Raw genomic sequence first — 23,619 nt, 5'->3', positions numbered from 1 at the left:
TCTGGAAGAAACCACAAGCAGGTGGAGGGAAGCGGCTTGACCCACATAGACAGGCCATTCTCCTTCCTGGGCGTGGGCCACCGCGCTCCTCCTCACGACCCTCTCTACTGTGGCAGGACTGCTCCTACTTCAATTCCAACGCGGTCCCCCTCAAGCTCTCCTTCCAGAATGTGGATCCAATGGGTGAGAACATCAGAGTCATCTTCAAGGTGAGGACATTGCCCTCGAGCCTGGTGGGACAGAGGTGATAGAGAGAAGGGGAGGAGCCCAAGGTGGCAGAAGCAGCCCCAGATAGTTCTCTTTCTGCTATTCCATGTTGTCATCTTAATACATGAAAGACCATCAGCTGAAAAAGGAAATAAACTGATTCCACATGGCCCCAGGGGTTGGGACATGCAGGGAGGCAACTGACAACTTGATAGACAGAAGCACTTTCTAGGAGGCAGAGCTACCCCCACAGTGGAATGGGTAAGGTGGTTATCTGCTTGTCCCTGGGGGTATTCAAGCAGAGGCTGAATGACTATGTGGCAGTCGTGTCAAAGAGGAAATTAATATATCATATGCAGATTGGACTAGTTGAGCCATAAGGCCCTCTAACTGATACATCCAAGTTTTGGATAAGTGAGTGATAGTTTCAAGGTGTGTAGTCTAGTGAGAGGAGATGAAATGCACATGTTGGAATCCAAGGTACAAACATTCAAGATTTAAAAGGGCATGATGGTCAGAAGGGCTGCATGAAGAAAGGGAACCTGACTTCAATTTTGATGGGGATGTGGGGTTCGGGAAGAGCCAGAACACTGCATAGCCCGTCCCTGGTGGTCTGACCTGGTGTGAGCTGAGTAGGTAGGTCAGAGGTAGACGACCAGGCAGTCCCTGTCACTATTGTTTGGATCCTTCTGGGAGATCTGGGAGCCAAGGAAGGCAGTAGAGATGGTTCTGGTCATCACTCTCTTCCTCCCTCCAGTGTGGGGATGACCTTCGTCAGGACATGCTCACCCTGCAGATGATTCGCATCATGAGCAAGATCTGGGTCCAGGAGGGGCTGGACATGCGCATGGTGATTTTCCGCTGCTTCTCCACCGGCAGGGGCAGAGGTCAGTTGGCAGTGGGCAGGGCTGTGAACGGGGCGGAGGGTAGGATGGGGGTGCCCTCTGCTCTCTGTCCTTTCGCCTATTCTCAACACCACCTTTGTGTTTCTCCGGAAACATCAAAAGGGCAAGATGATTTAATCAGAAGCTGTGGAGCGGCATAAAAAAAAAAAAGGCAGGGAAGAGAGACTTATAAAACAGAACAGCCAAACGTACTCTGTAGACTTTGGATCCTGATTCAGCTGAACCAACCGTGAAAAGAAAATATGAATAAGGACTGGGCTGGGTGAGACTAGTTTAAATGAGACTAAAGAATGATTGTTAATTTTTAAATGTGATAATGGCATCGTGGTTTTGTCCTTATTATTTGTACTTGAAACATTTACAAGTGAAATGACATGTCTGGGATTTGCTTTAAAATACTCCGGCGGGGGGAGACAGCAGTGTTGGGTGAGTGAAATAGACGAGACAAGATTAGCGAAGTGTTGATGGTTTTTGAAACTGGGCAGTGGATATGTGTGAGTACATGATCTATTTCTTTATTCTTATATGCATTTGAAAATTCTCCGAGTAAAAATTAAACACAAAAAGGAGCAGCAGCTATGGACAGGAGAGACCAGAGTCACAATGCTGAATGTGAGACCTGGGAAATGACATCCTTCCTATCATGATCTGCTCCCCTCATTATGAGACTTGGTCCCACTGCCCTAGAGTTATTTACTGAGAAGCATCTCCCGACAGTCCCTTCCCTCTGCTCTGGAGAGTGACCCAGTGCCCCCTCACAGGGATGGTGGAGATGATTCCCAATGCTGAGACCCTGCGCAAGATCCAGGTGGAGCACGGGGTGACCGGCTCCTTCAAGGACCGGCCCCTGGCCGACTGGCTGCAGAAGCACAACCCTGGAGAGGACGAGTACGAGAAGGTAGGGCTGGGAGTGGCAGGTGGGGCTGGGGCGGGGTGTGCCCAGAGTCTGGCACGTGGCAGTGCTACTGCCAGGCCTGCACGTGCTCAGAGGAGACAGCTCACCTGTGTTGGGAGGAAAGACACACCCTTTCTTGGCTGGCTGGCGTATCCAGATGTCTGAGGGTGGGTCAAGTGACTCCTGAGTGGACAGAAAATCTCCTGGTAGCCAACTGGGAAACCTTCACTGTGTTCCCCTGTCAGACCGAGTTTTAGAGGAGGGGGGCCAGCCTTTGAGAACCTGCCTGTATCTCTCCTAATCATGGATCCTAGTCAGTTTTGTGTCCTCTGAGGGGTTCAGTACTTTACAGAACAGATGTTAGTTGGAAAAGACTTTAAAAGATCATTTTAACCCAACTCCTCTTTACATAGATGTGAATTAAGATAGGCTAGTTCCTAGTCTGGGGGCTGGTCTGTGGCAGGGCTGTAGCGGAAAGCCAGGATTAAGGTTAGGTAGCAGATGGAGGTGATAGAAAAGGGGCGGACCTGTCCCTTGGTGGAGCCTTACTGGGTGGAGGGCCTTGGTGGCCTGGTGTGTGTGGTCCATGGCTGGGCCACCATTTCATGGCTCTAGTCTCTGGGTTAACTGAGTTTAGGGAAGGAAATAAATCACAATAACCACACTCATAAGAGACTGACTATAAGCCAGAGATGCTAATTGATTCAGCTGAACTTCCAGGGGATCCAATTACTAATTTATATTGATCAATGCATTTTATCCCTGAGGAAAAACTACCAGACAAATTATCATCAGAATGTTGTTTCATGAACATCTATTTAGATCATCTTAAATGGCCTTAAACATTGATGTTCCTCAGGGTTTAATTTCTGACCTGCTGTACTCTCTGCATTCCAAAGTCTTCTCTCTTCCCTCTCTCAAGTTGTACACTCTATAGCCACCTGTTTGCTGGACATCTCAATGTAGGCAAAACTCAGCTTTTTGTCTGCCCTCTCTCGAAACCTGCTTTTTGTGTGTCTGCTCTCAGGAAATGGTGTGACTCTCTGTGCAGTCCCCCGAGCCAGAGCCGTGGTCTTCTCGCTGCTTCCCCTGTCCCACCTCTGCTGCACCAAGCCCTGCTGATACTTCCTCCCAGACAGTTCTCACATCTGTCCTCTTCTTTCCATTCCTTTTAGTGCTTTACTCTTGGTTCCCTGAACCACTAGCCCGTCTCCTCCTTCCATCACCATTCTCTGCTTGATTTCAGAGGTGTTTTACAAAACAGTACTGCATGCACACATAACCCAGCTCTGCCTGCCTCTGGAGTCTCGCCCTTCCCTCCCCATCACGAGATAACTTATGCTGCAGCTTAGGGAGCTATGTGCATGTCCATGATACCTTTAGATGCTAGCAATCCCTTCCACATCCCTCAAAACACCCTCCCTCTATGTTACAGACTTCCAGGTCCTCTGCCCTTGGAGAGGAGTAATGGATCTGCACCCAACCCCCACCCCACCTATACTGTTTCTACTAACATGTGTTTTTCAGGTAGTAAACAGCCACCGTGTACAGGCACTATGATTGGTGTTGGAATTATGATTACTCCCTGCCAAGTAATAAAGAGTCATAGTAAATATGAGAGATGTATATACAAGAATACATGCATAGAAAAGTAACTTTTAATATTTAATAAGTCTTTCATAGATAGCTTTTCAGCTCTTCTTGCCTTTCTGCTAGAATAATGCTGGTAGTTTCTTATGATGGCTCCCAGTAGAAAAGAACTAGAGATGTTTGGTTCTTGGCCACTTACTCAGCAAAGAGAGTTCCCTACCTCCTGCCAGTGAAAGCCCCTAAATCAGGAGAGCTCCCCTTGTTCAGTGAGACTTCCTGCCAGTAAGTAGCTAACACCCTGCAAACTTAAGTGATGGGACTTACTCATTTGCCCATGGGCACACAGCTATCGTGTAAGTCAAAAGAGGATGCATTTCAGGTAGAAAGAATATCTGTGTCAGGAAGGCAAGTTGATGCAAGTGAAAGTCAAGACTGGGAGTTGATGTGTTACATCCCTTAGTGATTGGTTTCCTTTGATTCCTATGCTTCCCTTCCATGGAAATAGTCTTGCTTCCAAAAGGCACATTCTATAATTTCTTTACAGACTTCCTATTCTGAGTTTCCTATGGGTTAGTCATCTGGTTTAATTCAACAGGTATCTGGGAAGTTTCTGTGTATAGCTAGTTTTGAAACAGGCCTTATGGAATAGCCAAGAAGCTGCTGAGAGAAGAGATCCCTAAGCCCTGGGGGAGTAAAAAGACTAAACCCTTAGTGAGTGGTGGCCCCAGAGCAGCTGCAGGGGATCAATGCGGAGGAGTCAGTGTAAGCCGGGCAGGTCTGGGGAGGTGTGGGGCTCAAGGAAGGTCTATGAAGGATGGTGGAAATTTGCAGAGGGATATAGGGAGGGCGCACATTCTCTTTCTGGGAAGCTTTCTTCCATTCCCAGCTTTGTACATTCCTGGTTGGCTGTGATGGTTGTTGTCCTCTGCTGATGTGCCTTTCTGGAGTGCTTAGGAATTCTATAATTGTCACAAAGAGGATTTAGAGGGTGTAAGTGTCCATTTAACAATTCCACATAATTTTTACTTTCTAGAAAGAGGTAAGGGACAGGTATTGACCAGATAAAATAAGGTAGATCCAACCCCTTCCTTTTCCCCTCCTGCTTTAAACTCAAATATATATCTGCCCGTTCACACTTTACGAACTAGAGATATTTGATTTTCAAGTGTAAAACACACCCAGAGCCATTAAGCTGCCTCAGCTCTTCTTCGGAGTGAAGTGACTTTAGTGAAATTAACATTTAGCTGTTACTAAGAACACTGGGGATAGTTGTTTGCGGGGAAGGGGGAAGGGTGGAAGAATCAAGAGCAGGGTCAAGAAGGGACCCTTAAGTTGGTCGCCTCAGTGTGGGCTTGAGTTAACATGGTCACAACTGGTTGGGAAAGTTGTATATGTCAGTCTTCCTCTCTCTTAAGGTCTCTTCCACCTGGGCTGCTCCAATTTGGGCTCTGGATGAGTTCATTGTCTTTCCAACCATCTTCCCTGGGAGAAAGAAAGGTGCAGAGGAAGATGAATTTCAGATAAAGTGGTGGAGATACACATAGAAGCCTTCCACCTTCTCATACTCCATAAGATACAAGTGATGAATCTATGTGTATCAGTGTGTACACTGGTCCATGATGAAGGCTGAACGGGCAGATGTGAGATACTGTTGGGACTCACGAGAGAGAGAGAGGCCAAACCTGGTGGAATTCAGTCTGGCTGTGCCCGTGGTGTCCTTCCAAGCCAGCTTTATGTCCTCTCCCGTCTCCCTTTCCTTTTCCAGGCCGTGGAGAACTTTATCTATTCCTGCGCCGGCTGCTGTGTGGCCACGTATGTCTTGGGCATCTGTGACCGACACAATGATAACATCATGCTGAAGACGACTGGCCACATGTTTCACATTGATTTTGGCCGCTTCCTGGGACATGCCCAGATGTTTGGCAACATTAAGCGGTAAGTGGTCCTTGGCGGTCTTCTGAAGCAGGGATGTGTATGTAGGCTTGGGGAGGGGTGGTCAGTGGAAATGATTCAGGGCTGGGACACAAGCCCATGATGGAAGGGGCTGCACGTCAGAGCGGGGTTTGGGCTGAGCAGCTTTGGAGAAGAGAAGACTGAGAAAGGTCAGGTCCTTTCAGGGTCTTGCAGAAGGCAGGGACCAGCTGCTCTCTCCCTGCTGAGGACTGAGCAAAAGGAAAAGAACCCAAACCACAGCAAAGGGAATAAAGTTAGATATCCAGGGAAAAAATCCTGCTGGTTCGTGGATAAGAAACCAATGAAAAATGTTTCTGAGGACATTTTAGGATTAAAGTAGGAACCCCCCCCCCCAAAAAAAAACAGAGAGCCCCATCTATCTAGGTTTGCATAGGCGATGAGGGGTGAGGGGAATGATCCCCAATAAGCCCCCAGGGTGGGCATTCTCCTCCAGGTTGACCTTCTCCCTGTATGTTCCCCTTGGCCCAGGGACCGTGCCCCCTTTGTCTTCACCTCGGACATGGCGTATGTCATCAACGGGGGTGACAAGCCTTCCAGCCGCTTCCATGATTTTGTTGACCTTTGCTGCCAAGCCTACAACCTCATTCGCAAGCACACCCACCTCTTCCTCAACCTGCTGGGCCTGGTGAGGAGCCCTACCCTTTCTGAACTCCTTGTTTTTAGCCTCTGGCACTTCTTTAAGACTTCCCTGTCTTGCTTCAAGGGATCCCTGGAGATCTACTTTTTTGAGCTCTAGATAAAGGCAGGGCCCAGACGCCCTGGGTCAGTGGTGAATCAGTGGTGTCTATGCGGGTGTCTGGCTTCCTGCTCCAGCCCCTCCATTCTCGTGACCCTCCAGCCACTGTCCACGGCATCCGTCCACCACCCTCTAGGAGGGCTAGGGAGCCTAGCTGTAGAAAATCTTGCCCTACAGTGGGGAAGAAGCAAGATTCCTGGTTGTTTTAGGCACCGTCTCTTCTCCTTTACTCTCCTTGTAGATGTTGTCCTGTGGGATCCCTGAGCTCTCAGACTTGGAGGACCTCAAGTATGTGTATGATGCCCTGAGGCCTCAGGACACAGAGGCCAATGCCACTACCTACTTTACTAGGTAACACTCTGCATATAAAACGTGCTGCCCACCCTAAGTCATTGATTTCCAGGCTGCCTGCTTGGGAGGAGGAGGGCTAGGGAAATGGGAAAGGCTTAGCACAGGTGGCAGAGCCAAGGGTTGACAATGTGAGTATGCTGTCCTGATTTTGCCTCTCACTTAGGCAAATTACTTCACCTCTCATAGACCCATCTGCGCGTCAGCGCTAATCTTCATCTATAGAGGTATTGCAATTTGCTTATTTACATCCTCACCAGGTCTTGGTCAAAGAATTTGTTTATGGAGCAAGTACAAATTTTTAGATTTTAGCCCTTTGGATCAAAACCTTCCCTCTCCCTTATCAAAACAAGAATTTCATGGTTTCATTTTCCCATCTTTCACAATGTTTTTAGGTGCACTATGTATGACATGGAATTGTCTATGTATGGATGCCTACAGTTTTGTATAGATGATGTCTCCCATTTTAGTATGCACTCTTTTTGGAACTTTGCAAACTAATTCTTTTTCTGTTGGTCTAACACAGACCCTTTCCTTTTGGACTAAAATCTCCAGATTGAGTAGTGCTTGGTGAGGTTACATGGTACTAACCCTTGAAATTCAGTTTGACACAATATTTAGATACTCGCCTGGTGAGTCTAGATGGAATCCTTAATTCCTTTCCACCTTGGTTCAACACTCTTTGGCTTAGGAGGGCAGCAAGGGGAGATAAGACCCCTGGATTCACATGAATAAACTGCATATAGATCATTGTGTGCTAGTCACGTGCTCTATGAGGATATGACACAGGGAACATGATTTGATGTGAGTCAAGTGTTGTCTCAGGTGTCAGGGGATATTCCTTGAGATAGCTCTGTCCAGGCAGTGGGGACATAGGTCCGTGGTAACATCCTCTTATACCAACAGGTTGATTGAGTCCAGCCTGGGCAGTGTAGCCACAAAGCTCAATTTTTTCATCCATAACCTGGCTCAGATGAAGTTCACGGGCTCAGACGACCGGCTGACCCTTTCCTTTGCCCCCCGCACATACACTCTTCAACACTCTGGCCGCCTCAGTGATGTCTTCCTCTGCCGCCAGGAGAAGGTCTTCCACCCCAACAAGACCTACGTAAGTGTCTTCTCCAGTCTGATCATCCCTTGCTCCCCAATGACCCCAGATTACTGGGTTCTATTTCTTCACATCCACACTGTGGGCATTGGAGTCACCTAGCACTTGGTGCTGGGAGCAGTCATAGACCATGTCCCTCTCCCTTGCCTGAGTGGCCTGCCTGGAATCAAGGAGCTGAAGTGGATGGTTACTCCCTCTGAGTCAAGGGTCTTAGGAAATATGTGCAGGAAATACTTGCTTTCAGATCCCTGCAGATGTACATGGGCACATCACCTTTGTCTCCACTGGAGATAATTTTGCCTTCTTCCTTCTGGAAAGTATATACCTCCCCACACACATGCGAGCAAGCACACACTTCAGTTCCCTTACCTACCCTCCTTGTTGAGTGCAGAGGCTGTGGCAGGTGTTCTCTAAGACTGGAACCTTTGCAGATTTATGTGGTAAAGGTGATGCGAGAGAATGCTCATGAGGCCACTTATATCCAGCGGACGTTTGAGGAGTTCCAGGAGTTACACAATAAGCTGCGGCTGCTCTTCCCTTCTTCTCTGTTGCCCAGGTAGCTGCCCCCTTTACTCTCTGCTAGAGGGATACTGGAGAGGGAGAATGGATGGGTGGTGTGCAGGACTGCAGGAGCTATAGATCAACAGAAGGTACTTGATTTTCTGGGCCTGGTAATGAGTTTGATAACAACTCAATACCAGCTCCCCCTGCTGGTCAAGCTCTCCAGACTTGAAAATAAGCTGGAAGGAGAGCAGATTGGATCTAAACGTAGGGAATTTACTAAATGTGAAGATGTTTGAAGGTTTCTAATGTTTTAAAGAGTAAAAGCATTTTTCAAATGCTACACAACATGCAGATTTAAAAACAAAGAAATTCTGGCACATGCTACAACATGGGTGAACCTTGAAGACATTATGCTAAGTGAAGTAAGCCAATCACAGAAAGACAAATACCGTGTGATATTCCATATATATTAAGCACTTATAGTAGTAAAACTCATAGAGACAAAAAGTAAAATGTGGTGGCCAAGGCCTGGGTGGGGGGGTGGGGAACATGAAGAGTTGTTTAATGGGTAGAATTTCAGTTTTGCCACATGAAAAGAGTTCTGGAGACAGTAGTGATGGTTGCACTTATGAACTTCGTGCCACTGAACTTAAGGATGGTTACGATAGTGAATTTTGTTAAGTGTATGTCACCACGAATTTTTAAAAAATGAATTTTCAAATGATTTTTACCTTGATGGGGAAAACTGGGGACTCCATAGTGAAAGGTTTTCTTAGGCTTTGCCGAGGCATAAATGCCAATCAGCCACGAAGTTAGGCAGTATAGAGCTTTATTGGGGTTTGTGCACCCAGCAGGCTCCCCGTCCCCAGGGTGGGGCCCAGGAAGTCACACCCCAGCAGTGAATATGGCCGGGTTTTACCTTGGTTGGCTCTCTTCGTGGGAGCTGGGGATTGGTCCCCATTGAACAAAGCAGCATCATATCATTGGTGGGTCTCCTCACGCCCTGGTTTGACGTCAGCCGTCTTTTCCGGGTTGTAGCTGAGCCGCCATTTTGTCCTACCTTGCCCATCCTGACACGTAGCCCCTGTGGCACTTCTGGGGACCCGTAGGGCTCTGCCCATCAGTTTGACTTTCTCATCTGGGGGTCCTCAGAACTGCCAGGGCACCCTGGGCACAGATCTGGGGAGCTGCGGGAGGAACGGAGTGGGTGTGGTCCCTGGGGAGGGAGAGTGGAGAGAGACGTGGGTCGGGTGGCTGAAACAGCAAATGAAATGTGACAAGTCCTGTTGTCTCTTACCTTTCTCTTTCGTCTGCCCCTCCTGTGCTTCCTTGTCCTCCGGCCACTCCAGCTTCCCCAGTCGCTTCACGATTGGCCGCCCCAGGGGAGAGGCGGGGGCCGAACGGCGGCGGGAGGAGTTGAACGGCTACATCTGGCACCTGATCCACGCCACCCCGGAAGTGGCTGAGGTGGGTGGGGGTCCCCTGGTCCTGGCCCTGGCCATTCTGGCGCTGCTGCGGGGCCGGGGTGGGGGTGGGGGGACGCAGCGGAAGTGTGGGGAGCCCGCTGTCAATCAGGGCGGGCCTTGGCCTCCGCAGGCCTCGTCTTCCGCTGCAGAGGAGGAGGAGCGGAAGGAGGGGTGAGGTCACGCTTGTCCTCGAGGTCTGCCTCGGAAGTCGTGGGCGTGGATTCAGCCTCGCACGAGTGTGGAGTCAGATCCGTCCCAGGGGCCTTGGGGAGCTCAGAACCTGAGAAAGGAAAGTGTTCCCAAGGAAAAGTGTCTTGGGCAGATAGAGGGTGTGTCTGTCACTGGACCAAAGTTGTCCGAATGCTCTGTAGTTGCCAGCCAGAAGACAACTCCTTGATAATTTGATGAGAAAGAACTTGATTACAAGCTTGGAAAGCATCTAGTCTGACGTTATTAGGGGAAATCATGCATAAACATCAAGGTAGACTTCATTGTCTCATGTATATAGGAGGGGACATTCCAGGGCACGCACGGTCAAGAAGCATGTTTATCCATGCATCACAGATTCCGACACGGCAGAATATCTCCACCCCTGGGAAGATTTTAGAATTCTAAGGAGGACATAATGAGGAAAGTTTAGAGGAGGCCACTGGAAATCCTTCAGCTTGTTCTAGTCCTCCCAGGTGATGTCATCTGGTTGACCTCCTGATCCTGCAAAACAGGCCCGGCTTGTTCCTGAAAACCAGTTCTAGCAGAGAAACTTTCAGCAGATGGCAAGATAGCATCAGGCAAATCTTACACATTTTTGAGTGTTTTAGGTGGAGTCACAGGTTAATGGAGGCAAAGTTATAAACTCAAAACAAAGGTTAACTTGTGCTAGGTTACGTGCCAGGCTGCATGTGTAGCTTAGGTTATGTACCCACTGTTAAAAAACAAAAATTCAACCAAGTAAATTGGTTACTGAATATGCATGGATCCTGTGCCATTTCATCTAGTAAACAGAGAGGGGCTTTAAGAAGTTGTACAGGATGGAAGGTTTTCCCTAGGTAGAAACTGGGTGGGACAGGAAAGCTGTTAGCAAAAGGAATGAAAGGATTGTTTCAGGTAAGGGCCACTTGGTGGGAGGTGGGCACTGCAGGGGTCTTACTTGACTGATTACCTCACTAGTGTTGATCAGGAAATTCCAAGTCAATTGGTTCACATTCCTGAGCTTCCTTTTTTATTTCATAAAGGCAGAAGCTGGGGATATTTTTGTTGTTTTTATTTTTGTTTTTTTGAGAGTGCATTTATTAAAATTGGGGACAGTGAAACAAGGAAGGGCCTAGGATAGAAGAAGCAACAGGAGAGAGGCTAGGCAGGGCGGCTTTGGCTCTCCAGAAATGTTACGGGAAAGAAATGAAGCAAGGCAGGGCTGCTTTAGCTCACTGGGATGTCAGGGAAAAGGGGGCCCTGGAGACAGGGTCAGGGGATCAGCCTGGGTCAAGCTGCCACTGCCCACTGCTCCCCTGGTTGCAAGTCTCACGTGGTCTCTTAGGGAGAGCATGCCAAGGTCAAAGCTTTTTATTTTAAAAAATGCAATTGAGTCTTGTTTTTTTTTTGTCCTTGGATCTGCTCTTTCTTAACCCACTTAAGATTTTTTTAAAAAAAATTGTATTACAAGCCCTGGCTGGCGTAGCTCAGTGGATTGAGCGTGGGCTGCAAACCAAAGTGTCGCAGGTTCGATTCCCAGCCAGGGTACATGCTTGGGTTGCAGGCCATAACCCCCAGAACCACACATTGATGTTTCTCTGTCTCTCTCTCTATCTCCCTCCCTTCCCTCTCTAAAAGTAAATAAATAAAATCTTTAAAAAAAAAGTATTAAAAATTGTATTACAATTTGGTATAATTTGTTTTATAATAAGTATGTATATAAGTAAATAAACATAGCCATCAGATCCATCACCCTAACAAATCAGCAAGCCATGTCCTTCTTTCCTTCCTATCTGTCCACATGCAAATGTGACTCTCACAGTTTTATAGGAGTCATGACTTAAATATAGTTCTATACTGTTTCTTTTCACTTAGCAGTTAAACATAATTTTGTTTATTTTTTCTTTAAGAATAAACATAACTTTAATACATTGACTTGGAATACCATTTTCTCCTTAACCGTCTGCCTCTTGAAAGATACTTAGATTATATTAATTTTTTCCTACTATTAATGCTAGAAAGGATATTTTCACACATTTTTTGGTTTGTTTTTTTCCTAGTTATTTAGGAAGCATTCTTCAGAGTAGGATTCATGGTCTTTGCCCCAGGCTGGCTCAGGCATTTCTGTGCCTAAGGGAGAGGTGTGTGTCTGTAGGGGTGGGAGTGGTAGGCAAGACCAGGCTGCTTTTGACCTGATGTGACCTCATTTTATTTTTTTTCTTTTTTTCTTTTTAAAAACCTTTCTATTAGGAGAACTTTAGAGAGACAGTATAATTGGTGCACATACACATATTCATTAACCTAAACAGTTAATATTTTGCTATATCCGTCTATTTCTGTATGAAGTATTTTAAAGTAAATCCCAGACATAAGCCGTTCTACCTCTAAATACTCTGCATCTCTAAAACAAGGACGTATTTGTACATGATTATTGTGTCATATTATCCAGTACATAGCCATCATTCAAAATTGTCCTCTCATCCCCCAAATTCTTTTTATAATTGGCTTGTTTGAGCCATGATCCAAGCAAGAACTGCGTATTACACTTGATTGTTATGTTTTATAAGTCCATTTTAATCTCGAATAGTCTCTTTCCTTTCTTATTGGGCCATAGTCTTATTGAAGAACGACCCTGTTTACTGATTTTATTCCAGTGTGATTTGGTGTATACCTTCTTCCACCCCCTGCCCCGGGATGAGAAGGCTGCGAATACCAGCCCAGCTCCCAAGCCCTCAGGTACAGTGCCTTTGTGACACTTCTGCCAACCCCTCGGAACCATTCCCAAGGGGAACTTCTCCTGCCCCGACCTCTTCCCAGTTTTCTGTTCTTCCCTTGTCTCTGTTTCTTTGCTTGCTAGCCACAGAATCTGGTTTCCTACTCAGGCTGTGGGATCCACTGCTCCTTGTGCGGGTTCCCCAGGGACTGGGTATTTAGTTGATGGGTTACACAAATAGGATAGACCCACCCCAACCCAGCTCTAAATCATGTTCACAGATGCCACCTGACAGATCCCCCAGGGGGTATCAGGACCCTGCCATGGAGATAGTGTTGGTGGAGGAGGGTCAGAGGAAAATAAACATCTGCCTGACGCCAGATGGAAACAGGGCTGGCCTCACAACCTTTCTCGGTTTTCTTTGTCTCTGCAGATGGCTCATGGGCCCGTCCTGTCGGGAAAGTGGGAGGGGAGGTGAAGTTGTCCATCTCCTATAAAAACAATAAACTCTTCATTATGGTGATGCATATTCGGGGTTTGGTAAGTATGTGTGCAGTTGTCATTTGATTCTCTATCTTTCTCCTGGTACTCTCCTGACTGGTGAGACCTGTACTGCCCCTGTCTCAGGAGAGTAACCACAAGTTTGCTGGATACCCAACGTTGGGCCTGCTACTCCGCCAGGCCTAGGGTATGGCCAAGCAACACAGCTTCTTACAACCTGTGGTCTTCGGCAAGTAGCCTAAGTACTCTCAGCCTCATTAGAATGAAGATCATGTTAGTATCCATCTCATAGTGTTATTATGGGTGTTAAATGAGATAATGCATGTAGAACACTTAACATAGTATTTGGTATTGTTATGGTAATCATGGTGATTGTAATGAGGGAGAAGCCCAAGGGATTTTTTACCTGATTGTACAGGTAAGGCAACCACATGACCATCCTGGAGAATAATCAAAGCAGTATATAATTACTAAAATTTTTGGTACAATTTTGAGAACATTGTGAGTGGATAGGGGAGGGAACTTTTATTGAAATTTCGTAATGTGCTGGACTTTTGTAAGCTGGGACATTGGTATGTGACAGAAGGACCATGAGCTTTGGAATCAGAAAAACCTGAGTTTTGCTCTTACAACATCATTCATTCATTCAACAAATGTTCATCTAGTGCTTACTGGGAGTCAGACACTGCTACATTAGTTCTGGGTACAGGGTAAGGAAAATAAAACCCTTCCCCTCAGGGAGTTTATATTCAAGTAGGAAGAGACAGACAAATACATGGCAAGTGCTCTGGCAAGAAATAAGGCAGAGAAATAACACAGGGCTGGAATGAGGGTGCTGGCAGTTTTGCATAGAGTGATCAGGGAAGCCCTTGTTGATGAAGGACGTATGTGAGCAAAGATGGAGGAGGTAAGGGGCAGGCCGTGCATATATATCTGAGGGGACACTGTTCCAAACAGAGGGTCCAGTTAAAGCCAAAGGCCAGGGACCCGCCTGAGGTACATGAGGAACTGTAAGGGGCCCTAGTGGCTGGAGCCTGTGGAACAAAGGGGAGAGCGGGGACTGGTGAGCTGGGGGAGAGCACAGCTGACTGGAGGCCGTAGTCAGGACTGGGCTTTTACCCTGAGTGAGATGGGAACCACTGGGGGGTTTTGAGCGGGGGCATGTAAACAAATTAATTTTAGACTGTAATAAAGGTTAAAAAAGCATTTATTTGAGCAAAAAGAACTGCCACCAGGCAGACACAGATTCAGGTAGCAATCTAAATTGTTCTCCGCTGACACAAAGGGAGGTCATCTTTTCTGTAGAAAGTTCCTGCCCAAGTTCCCAGTTTCATGCAGATGAGATTTCCAAGTTGTTCTGTTCTAATTGGTTATTATGGAGCAGTTCTGATTGGGACCTGGCAGGTCTTAGTCCCTTGGTCAAGAGACAAGATCAGGAGCTCCCTTGCAATAGTTGACTCAGCTGCATGATCATTGACAAGGCAGGACATGGTGCAGGAACCTGAAAGTTCAGTCTGAGGTTCTTCCTGGTATGTGGAGTACGTGAGAAGCCCCTGTCCGCAAATGGCCCTTAGGCTGTTATTCATGAGATTTGGGCCCTCGAATGATCATAGGGAGTCCATCTGAGCAGGTAAATTCCTTCTTGTGATTCACATCAAATGAATCTTTCTTCTCGAGGGTCTGCAGGCATAAGATCTAACTTAAGATTTAAAAGTATCAGGCTGGGTGAATCACTAATTGGTTGACCTTGAGCAAAGAACTTAATTTCTCTGACTCATTTCTCTACATCTTACAGGGTTACTTGCATCAAGTAACAAAATAGACAAAGACACTGGGCAAGGCCGGGAGATACCTGGGGATATGATCATTCACTCATGCCCTGAGCATTTGTGTAAACAGTATAGACTGGATACAATAGGCAATCTGACTGATATTTTAGTAGGACACCTAACTTTATGGTGGATATTTTTATCAGAATGGAGGGAGCTGGGAAGCAGCCAAGTAAATTACATGCATTGTGAGAAGCCAGGTATGGGATGAGAGTCTGGATCCGGGTGTGATCACAGGGATGGTGATAAAAAGACAGGTAGAAGAATCTTCATCTTTTTTTGGTTTTCATTCCCTCTGCAGCAACTGCTCCAGGATGGGAATGACCCTGACCCCTATGTGAAGATTTATCTCCTTCCTGACCCTCAGAAAACCACTAAGAAGAAAACCAAAGTGGCCCGGAAAACCTGCAACCCCACCTACAATGAAATGGTGTGTGGGGAAGGTGCTGGGGTGGTGCAGGGGTTTGTAAATAAAGTTGTGTTAGAACAGGGCCACACCTATTTTTTAAAATATCATTTATGGCTGCTGATATTGCAGGGGCAGGGTTCTGAAGTTGTGACATAGACCAGACTAGATGACCTGGAAAGTCACGTTTATTCTTGCCCTTTACATGGAAATTCTGTGGACCCTCCGGGTTGGGGTTCCAGAGCTGGGTGTGGCCTGGCCCCTGTCCTATGGGAAAAGGAGTCTCCTGATCCTTTGCTAATAAGAGCAGTGTCTCTAATTAAAAAAAAAAAAAAAATAGCCTCCCATTTGCTTGAACTCTGAGCAAAGAACAAAGTTCTTTAAAGCTTCCTTTGGCTTCTGTGTGCCTTCTCTATTCCCCTGGGCTCTGGTTGGGGAGATACAGTGGTGTTCACCTCAGCAGGTCAAGTGACCACAGACGTAAGCATCTCCCTCTTCCACGGTTCCCTCTCTTACGACTTTGCTCTTCCCAATCTCTGCATTTGCAGCTGGTGTATGATGGGATCCCCAAGGGAGACCTGCAGCAGCGGGAGCTACAGCTGAGTGTGCTGAGTGAGCAAGGATTCTGGGAGAACATTCTCCTTGGAGAGGTGCACATCCGCCTGCGAGAGCTGGACCTGGCCCAGGAGAAGACTGGCTGGTTCGCGCTAGGATCTCGAAGTCATGAGACCTCGTGAGCCCCAGCAGAGCCCCCACCCAGGGCCCCAAAACTGGTGGTGGAGCTAGGGGAGAGGACTCTCGCTTCTTGACTTGTGTTTGTCTTATGAAGAGGCAGGGCCCTTGGCAGGCCTCCCTGCCGTCCAGGCGGATGGGGCCTCTGTGGTGGGAGGCAGGGAGAGGAAGAGGCTCTCTGCCACCCCTGCCTCTGCAAACTGAATTTGAGTTGGTTGTAATGAGCAGCCCCTTGGAGGCTGTGAGGTTGCAGCAAAGTTTTAAGTTTACCTTGTGTCAAGGGAGCAATGCCTGGTTTGGGGTGTGTGGGGTGGGCTGTGTGAAGTAGAGTTTGGAGGGAGGGTGGGTGGATATCTTTATTTTTATTTTTAAAAAATGAAATAGTAATGTTGTCCTAAATGGACAGGAAGCCTTGTGAGAAGGGACTTACATATGCCTCAGAAGGCAAAAAGAAGAAGACTATTTGGACTTTTTGTATGACTAAGGTTCTTTTTGGACTTTTCTCTAGGGTTGTATTTGTTTTTTTGTTTTTCTCTCTATAGGAATTATTTGGAGAGGGGCCCAGCGGGTCCTTGGTGACAGCCCCCCTCTCTAAGGGCAGGTCGGGGAGGGGCAGGGAGGGCTTCGTGTGCTGGACTGAGGCCTGTGCTGCTGGGCCTTTCTGATTTTGCCTCCAAAGGAGAGCAGTGTGATACCTATGTGTCAAAGGAAGGGCCTTTCCTATGGGGTCCCGCAAAAGAGCTGTATTCAGGGACCCGTGCTCTTTTGGGGAAATTCTTCCTCTACTTTGCCGGGACTCACCCTGAGTATGTCTTCTACACCTCCATCCTTCCGCCCTTCTGGGGCCGTCTGGTCCCAGTGAGTACACTGGGGCTGCTCCCCCACAGGTCTCTCTCCCTTCGTTTTCCTCTGTGGGATGAAAATGCTGCCTTGGCCCTTGATTTTGTTTCGTGTGTGGGCATCCGGGCCCTGGGAAGGGGCCCGAGGCTGCAGATGCCAATGTGGCTGCCTGCTGGTTAAGTCTGGGAAGGCTTCCATAACCCACCACTACTTTTGTGCTGCTTCTCTCCCAAACTCCATTCTGTCACATTTTTTATAAGAATTTCCCTCATTTTATGGGGCCATGCACCTACTTAGTCTGGAGCCAAAAGGAAAGGGGCTGGGGTCCCGTCAAAACTTTTTTTTTCCAATGGTTTTCTTTGCTCTCAAGGAGGCTGGATTAGAGTGGTGATTGATCTCCTGGAGCTGGGAGGGAAAGACTGGGTCTCTTATCTCTTATACCCCGAATTTATTATCACTTGGATTTGAAATTCACTCTTGCGCTTTCCTTCAAAGCATATCTTCCTTGAAGAAAAGAGGGAGAGACTTTGAGTTTGATATTAATGTTTTAAACTAGCACTGGCCTGATGTGCCCTGTGATTGGGGAGTGGAGACAATGGGGGATACTTTGCACACTGTCTGTCCCTCCTCAGCTTCTTCCCCAGCTCCAAGGATCGGAAATCCCCGCCCCCCTTTGCTGACTCATTCCGTAACTGGAGAAAGAAGCTCCACTCATTGAAGCCATAGGGCAGCAAGGAAGTTTAAACTTTTCTTTTAAATTAAAAATGGCAAGTATAAAGCTGGCTGTTGTGGGGAGAGGCTAGGGAAGTGGGAACAGGAGTGGACTTCTCCAGATGAATGGACCATGGATACGTTACTGGCTTTGTGCCTGTAGCTCATTTTATTTGGACCCTCTAAGCCCCTGGTTTAAAGAGGTCCATGTATTGTACCCACTTTCCAGATGTCCTTGTATCTCCTACTTTCTCTGGAATTGTATTTTTTAATAAATGACATTTAAGAAAAACAAAACTATCGTTTTCATGATCAGTTAATGTTTACATGTTTAGAGTAAACATCTGGTGTACAAGAGAAAAATAATACTAATGGTTTACAAATGGTAACTTTTACATATACTGGTGCACTTCACTAGATGTTTTACATGTGTCACTAAACAGAGCCTCACAACTTGATACAACAGGTGAGCATTATTATCTATCCCCATTTTACAGATGAAGAAACTGAAGCTCATTGGGATTAAGAATTTTACTAAGGACACAGCCACTCAGCTTGGATCTGGAATTTGAGTGCAAGTTTATTTGACTCCTTCTAGGCCATGTTAAATACAGTTCCTTAAAATGGTGTAATATGTTAGTTTTCAGAGTGTTTTAATATATATGATGTCATTTCTTATTACAGCTACCCTGGAAAGTAGATATGGCTCATTTATTAATTCTGTTGCCATTTACTGTGCTTACCAGGACTACCTAGTTCAGCTAGCATGCCTCCATTCACAGGGTATACAGGCCTTCAGTTGTATGCTGGGTCCTGTACCAGGTACCAGGTTGAGGTTTAAAAGGTAAATTAAGATAGTCCTCACCTTGACATGGTAGCTCAGTTGGTTATAGAGTCCTGATATGCCAAGGTTGCAAGTTAGATCCCCAGTCAGGGCACATACAAGAATCAACCAATGAATTCATAAATAAGTGGAACAACAAACTGATGTGCCGGGGTCCAGCCTCGGTGGGTCTCAGGGTCCCCGAAGGAGGAATGGCTAAGGCAAAGTGAATGGAGCGAGACACCTGGTGGGGTGCTGGAGGACAGTCAGGCTTTTTGGGCCCGACTGACTCACCGAGAAAAGTCAATCTTTATTTTCATAGGGGAGGTTATACAACATTCAATGCGTAGTGTGATTATTAAAACAGAAACGGTTACCATAGAAATAACTTCAAAAACTACAGAAGGTTTTACTTTTACAGATCAATCATGTTAAAGAAATAACCGAAAATTACAGGAGGTCCCACAGACCAACCATGTTAAACAAAGGTTATTTTGACCAAGAGGGTCATTAATCAGGTAGCCAACAAAGCTATACGGGCACAAACTTTCAGATGCCAACTAGTAACTAGGTGTCTATTAAAATTCTAGGGATTGGTTTGAGTTAAAAGGGTGCAAGAGGTGATTTATAGGTTATATAGAAGTTAGCTATTGTCCGTTGAGGTTAGATTTGTCTAGGTTAGGTAACTGGTTTCCTACCTAGGTGTCTTGATTTATACATCTTGTGGGGGTGGGCATATTTTGTATTCATTTCCATGTATTGAGATTATTTTCAACTACAACCCCTTGCTTCTTTACCCACCTGGTCCCATTAATAAACATTCCTGTCCAGGGTATGGGAGGGGTAGTGGCTTTAATAAATCTTGAGCTTTAAGTGGTGACTTCTTAAGGGACATTCCTAGCAACAGCTTCCTCCAGCATTCTGGCAGCTGGTCTGCCCATAGTTTAATTTTGTCCTTAACTTTCCAGGTCGGGGAGTAGGCAGCATTAAGGTTGTTAGGGATTTCTGTTCTGTGGTCAGCAAATCATTCCACACAGAATCAGAGGCATCGTGCAGATATTTTGTTATAACACTCAGGTATCTAAAAATCCTACCACCTATTGCTAGCAGGGACAGGCATACAGGAGGAGATAGACAGGAGATCCTGCCACAGTCGCCTCTGCTGTGCAGATGCGTCTCATCCGACCCGACTATGTCAAAGGTCAGCTATTGGTCAGCTCTCTACACTGATGTTATTTTTCTCTCTCCCTGCTCTCACTCTTCTTTCTTCTCTCAAAAAAAGAATCAATCAATAAAAATAAAAGACAATCCTGTACGTTTAAAAAAGTCACTGCCTAGTTAGATGCACCCAAATTTACCCAAACCCAGTTTATGAGAGAGCAGAGCCGTAGCCCAGAGTTGAATACCCCAAATGGAAGATGAAGGCTATGTGACCTTTGTTCAAGCATTTTACCCAGAAGTTTTCAAAACTTGGGGGGGGGGTGTCATATTTCATGCTGAGAAATTTCATGGGGCTTCCAAGGGATTTTTAGTAGTAAACAGGAGGAAGTGTCGCTTGCTGTATTTCTAAGTGGTTTTGAGGGGTAACCGCAGTGCTGGACAAGTCCCAAGGGACCTTTTAAAAGTTAGAATGTGGGACCCTGGCTGGTGTGGCTCATTGGGTTGAGCGCCAGCCTGTGAACCAAAGGGTCACTGGTTTGATTCTGGGTCAGAGCACACTCCTGGGTTGTGGGCCAGGTCCCCAGTAGGGAGCATACAAGAGGCAACCACACATCGATGTCTCTTTCCTTCTCCCTCCTTCCCTTCCCCTCTCTCTAAAAATAAATAAATAAATAAAATATTTTTAAAAGAAAGTTAGAACGTGGGTCTGGCAAGAGTCTTAGTTAAAGGAAATTTCTTGGCCAAATGGGGTAGAAATCTGAACCACCCTGAGGGAGTGAAAGTGAGAGCTTGTGGAGTGAGGAATGGGGTTGCCTGAGGAGGAGAGAAAAGAAGCCCAGGAGGCCAGGTTCTCTGAGTTCAAAGAGAGGCGGCAAAAATAAAGTAACCCAACTTGCTGGGAATTTTGGGGAGGCAAAGATTAGATTGGATTTGAAGGGTTAAAAGTAAGGCAGCATTTTAAGCTGTGAGGTAATTGTAGTGAGTGGGACTGGTGCGAGGTGTCCAGTCAATAGGCAACACTGACAGCCTCCTTGGGGTCGGGTGAGGACTGGGCTCTGTGGAGATTACGATGATAAAGGTGTGGGTCCTGTCCTCCAGTTCAGTACAGCTCGGGACGCAGACAGGGACACAGGTAATTGCAGGGCAGTGTCTCAGGGCCAAAGTGCAAATGGGAGTGGTCAGTCTGGAGTTTAGATGTGGAAGTCCTCAGCACTTAGGTGGCATTGAATGCCATGGAACTAGATGAGATCACTTAGATTAGAGAGGCTAGAAAACAACGGGTGGACTGAGCTCTGATGCAGGTCGACATGTGGAGGAGGAGCCACCGAAATTGCATGGAAACCAAGAAATTGGTGCCATGGGAGCCTACAGACAAGTACTGCTGATATCCTAGGGCTGCCATAACAAAGCCACACAAACTGGGTGGCTTAAATAACAGAAGTTTCTTTTCTCACAGTTCTGGAGTATGGACGTCCAAAATCAAGGTATTGTCAGGGTTGATTCCTTCTGAGGATTGAGAAGAAGAACCTGTTCCATGCCACTTCACAGGTTCTGGTGGTTTACTGGCAGTCTGTGGCATTCTTGGCTTGTAGATGCATCACCCCAGTGTCTGCCTCATGTTCACATGGTGTTCTCCCGGTGTGTGTATGTTTGTCTATGTCCGAATTTTCCCTTTGTATAAGGATATAGTTATAGTGGATAAGAGCATACCTAATGACCTCATTTTAACTTGCAAAAGACTTTTCCAAATAAGGACATATTCAAAGATACTGTAATTAGGGAATTAGGACTTCAATATCTTCTAGGGTAGTACAGTTCAACCTATGACAGAGAATGATTTGGCAAAATGCTCTCGGTGACTTTGACAAGATCTGTTAGAATGAATGGAGGGAATGAAAGCCACATTGGAGTAGCTTAAAGAGAATAGGTCATGAGAAAGTGAAGACCATCAACATGGATAATTTTTTGTATTTTTAGGCATATTTTATTAATTATGATATTACAGCTGTCCCATTTTTTCCTCCTTTTTATCCCCCTCGACTCTGTACCCCCCTTCCCATCATCATTCCCACAACCCCTATTTCATGTCCATGGGTCATACATATAAGTTCTTTGGCTTCTCCATTTTCCACACTATTCTTAACCTTCCCCTGTCTATTTTGTGCCTACCAATTATGCTTCTTATTCCCTGTACCTTTTTCTCCCATTTTCCCCTCCCACTCCACACTGATAACCCTCCATATGATCTCCATTTCTGTGATTCTCTTCCTATTCTATTTGTTTGCTTAGTTTTTGGTTGTGTTTTTTAGGTTCACTGGTTGATAGTTGTGAGTTTGTTGTTATTTTACTATTCACATTTTTTTATCTTCTTTTTCTTAGGTAAATCCCTTTAACATTTCATATGCTAAGGCCTTGGTGATGATGAACTCCTTTAATTTGACCTTATCTGGGAAGCACTTGACCTGCCCTTCCATTCTAAATGCAAGCTTTGCTGGATAGAGCAATCTTGGATGTAGGTCCTTGCCTTTCATGCCTTTGAATACTTCTTTCCAGCCCCTTCTAGCCTGTAAGATCTCTTTTGAGAAATCAGCTGATAGGCTTATGGGAACTCCTTTGTAGGTGATTGTGTCCTTTTCTCTTGTTGCTTTTAAGATTCTCTCCTTATCTTTAATCTTGGGTAACTTAATTACCATGAGTCTTGGCGTGTTTCTTCTTGGATCCAACTTTTTTGGGACTCTGAGCATCCTGGACTTCCTGGAAGTCTATTTCCTTTGCCAGATTGGGGAAGTTCTCCTTCATTATTTGTTCAAGTTTTCAATTTCTTGCTCTTCCTCTTCTCCTTCTGGCACCCCTATGATTTGGATGTTGGAACATGTAAAGTTGTCCCAGAGGTTCCTAAGTCTCTCCTCATTTTTTTGAATTCTTGTTTCTTCATTCTCTTCTGGTTGAATGTTTCTTACTTTTGTTCCAAATCATTGATTTGAGTCCTGGTTTCTTTCCCTTCACTGGTGTTTCCCTGTACATTTTCCTTTATTTCACTTTGCACAGCCTTCACTTTTTCCTCTATTTTGTGACCATACTCAATTGTTTCTGTGAGCATCCTGATTACCCGTGTTTTGAACTCTGCATCTGATAGGTTGTCTATCTCCTTGTCGCTTAGTTCCTTTCTGGAGTTTTGATCTGTTCTTTTATTTGGGCCATAGTTCTTTGTCTCGGTGTTCCTGTTAGATTGTAAGGGGCGGTGCCTTTGGTATTAGCCAAGGTGGAGCAACCCACGTTGCTGCGTTGTGGCGTTATATGTGGGGGAGGAGTCAGAGAGGGAATAACACTGCTGGCTCACTTGCCGAGTTCTCACCCCACTTTCCGTCATTTCCGTTGCTTCACACAAGCAGATTGTGCCCTTTCAGGTGCTGAGTCCTAGGTGGGGGAGCTTGTGTACATTGTAGGATCCCATGGGCCTCTCCAACGGACAATCCTGTGAGATGGAGTTTCTTCCGCCGCTGGCCCCTTCACAGGTTTTTACAGCCAGAGCTTTTGAGGCTTTACTTTCCAGTGCTGGATTCCTGGGTTGCAAGGTTTGTCTCACTTCCCAGTGTTCCTCCCGGCTTATCCCCACACGAATGTGGGACCTTCTGGTTTACCAGCCGCCATCTCGCCCACCCCAGTCTGCCAGCCGCCACCTTGTTGCGCATCCTCTCTGTCCCAGCTTCCTACCTCCGCCTGTCCTTTCAGTCTGGATGAACATTTCTTCTTTAACTCCTTGGTTGTTGGACTTCCATACAGTTTGATTTTCTGGCACTTCTCATTGTTTTATGTTTTTAAATTGGTTGTTATCCTTCTTTTGGTTGTACAAGGAAGGGAAGCGTATCTACCTACACCTCCATCTTGGCCAGAACTCCAACATGGATAATTCTTGAGAAATTTTGCTGTAGTGGTGCAAAAACTTGGAGGGGCATGTATCTCGAGAAAGTTTATTTTTAA

The 23,619-nt window shown here is 46.2% G+C and overlaps 1 protein-coding gene across 5 annotated transcripts in view; it reads left to right on the top strand.

Annotated features, from left to right (window-relative positions):
* Positions 1-17,951, top strand: part of PIK3C2B (phosphatidylinositol-4-phosphate 3-kinase catalytic subunit type 2 beta) — a 64,991-nt gene extending 47,040 nt beyond the window's left edge. For all 5 annotated transcript variants that reach the window (XM_045841416.1, XM_045841418.1, XM_045841417.1 and 2 more), the window contains 13 exons: positions 117-209; positions 965-1,094; positions 1,874-2,010; positions 5,363-5,532; positions 6,040-6,196; positions 6,549-6,658; positions 7,562-7,763; positions 8,195-8,319; positions 9,617-9,734; positions 12,577-12,658; positions 13,069-13,175; positions 15,267-15,395; positions 15,920-17,951. In XM_045841416.1, coding sequence (XP_045697372.1) covers positions 117-209; positions 965-1,094; positions 1,874-2,010; positions 5,363-5,532; positions 6,040-6,196; positions 6,549-6,658; positions 7,562-7,763; positions 8,195-8,319; positions 9,617-9,734; positions 12,577-12,658; positions 13,069-13,175; positions 15,267-15,395; positions 15,920-16,108 — 1,749 coding nt within the window. In that variant the 3' untranslated portion in view covers positions 16,109-17,951. The remainder of the gene's footprint in view (positions 1-116; positions 210-964; positions 1,095-1,873; positions 2,011-5,362; positions 5,533-6,039; positions 6,197-6,548; positions 6,659-7,561; positions 7,764-8,194; positions 8,320-9,616; positions 9,735-12,576; positions 12,659-13,068; positions 13,176-15,266; positions 15,396-15,919) is intronic.
* The last annotated feature ends 5,668 nt before the right edge of the window (positions 17,952-23,619 follow it).

The sequence above is a fragment of the Phyllostomus hastatus genome, unplaced genomic scaffold, assembly GCF_019186645.2.
Source record: "Phyllostomus hastatus isolate PE091 unplaced genomic scaffold, TTU_PhHast_1.1 phas_contig_36, whole genome shotgun sequence".
NCBI lineage: Eukaryota > Metazoa > Chordata > Mammalia > Chiroptera > Phyllostomidae > Phyllostomus > Phyllostomus hastatus.
This window is presented reverse-complemented; position numbering and strand designations above follow the sequence as displayed.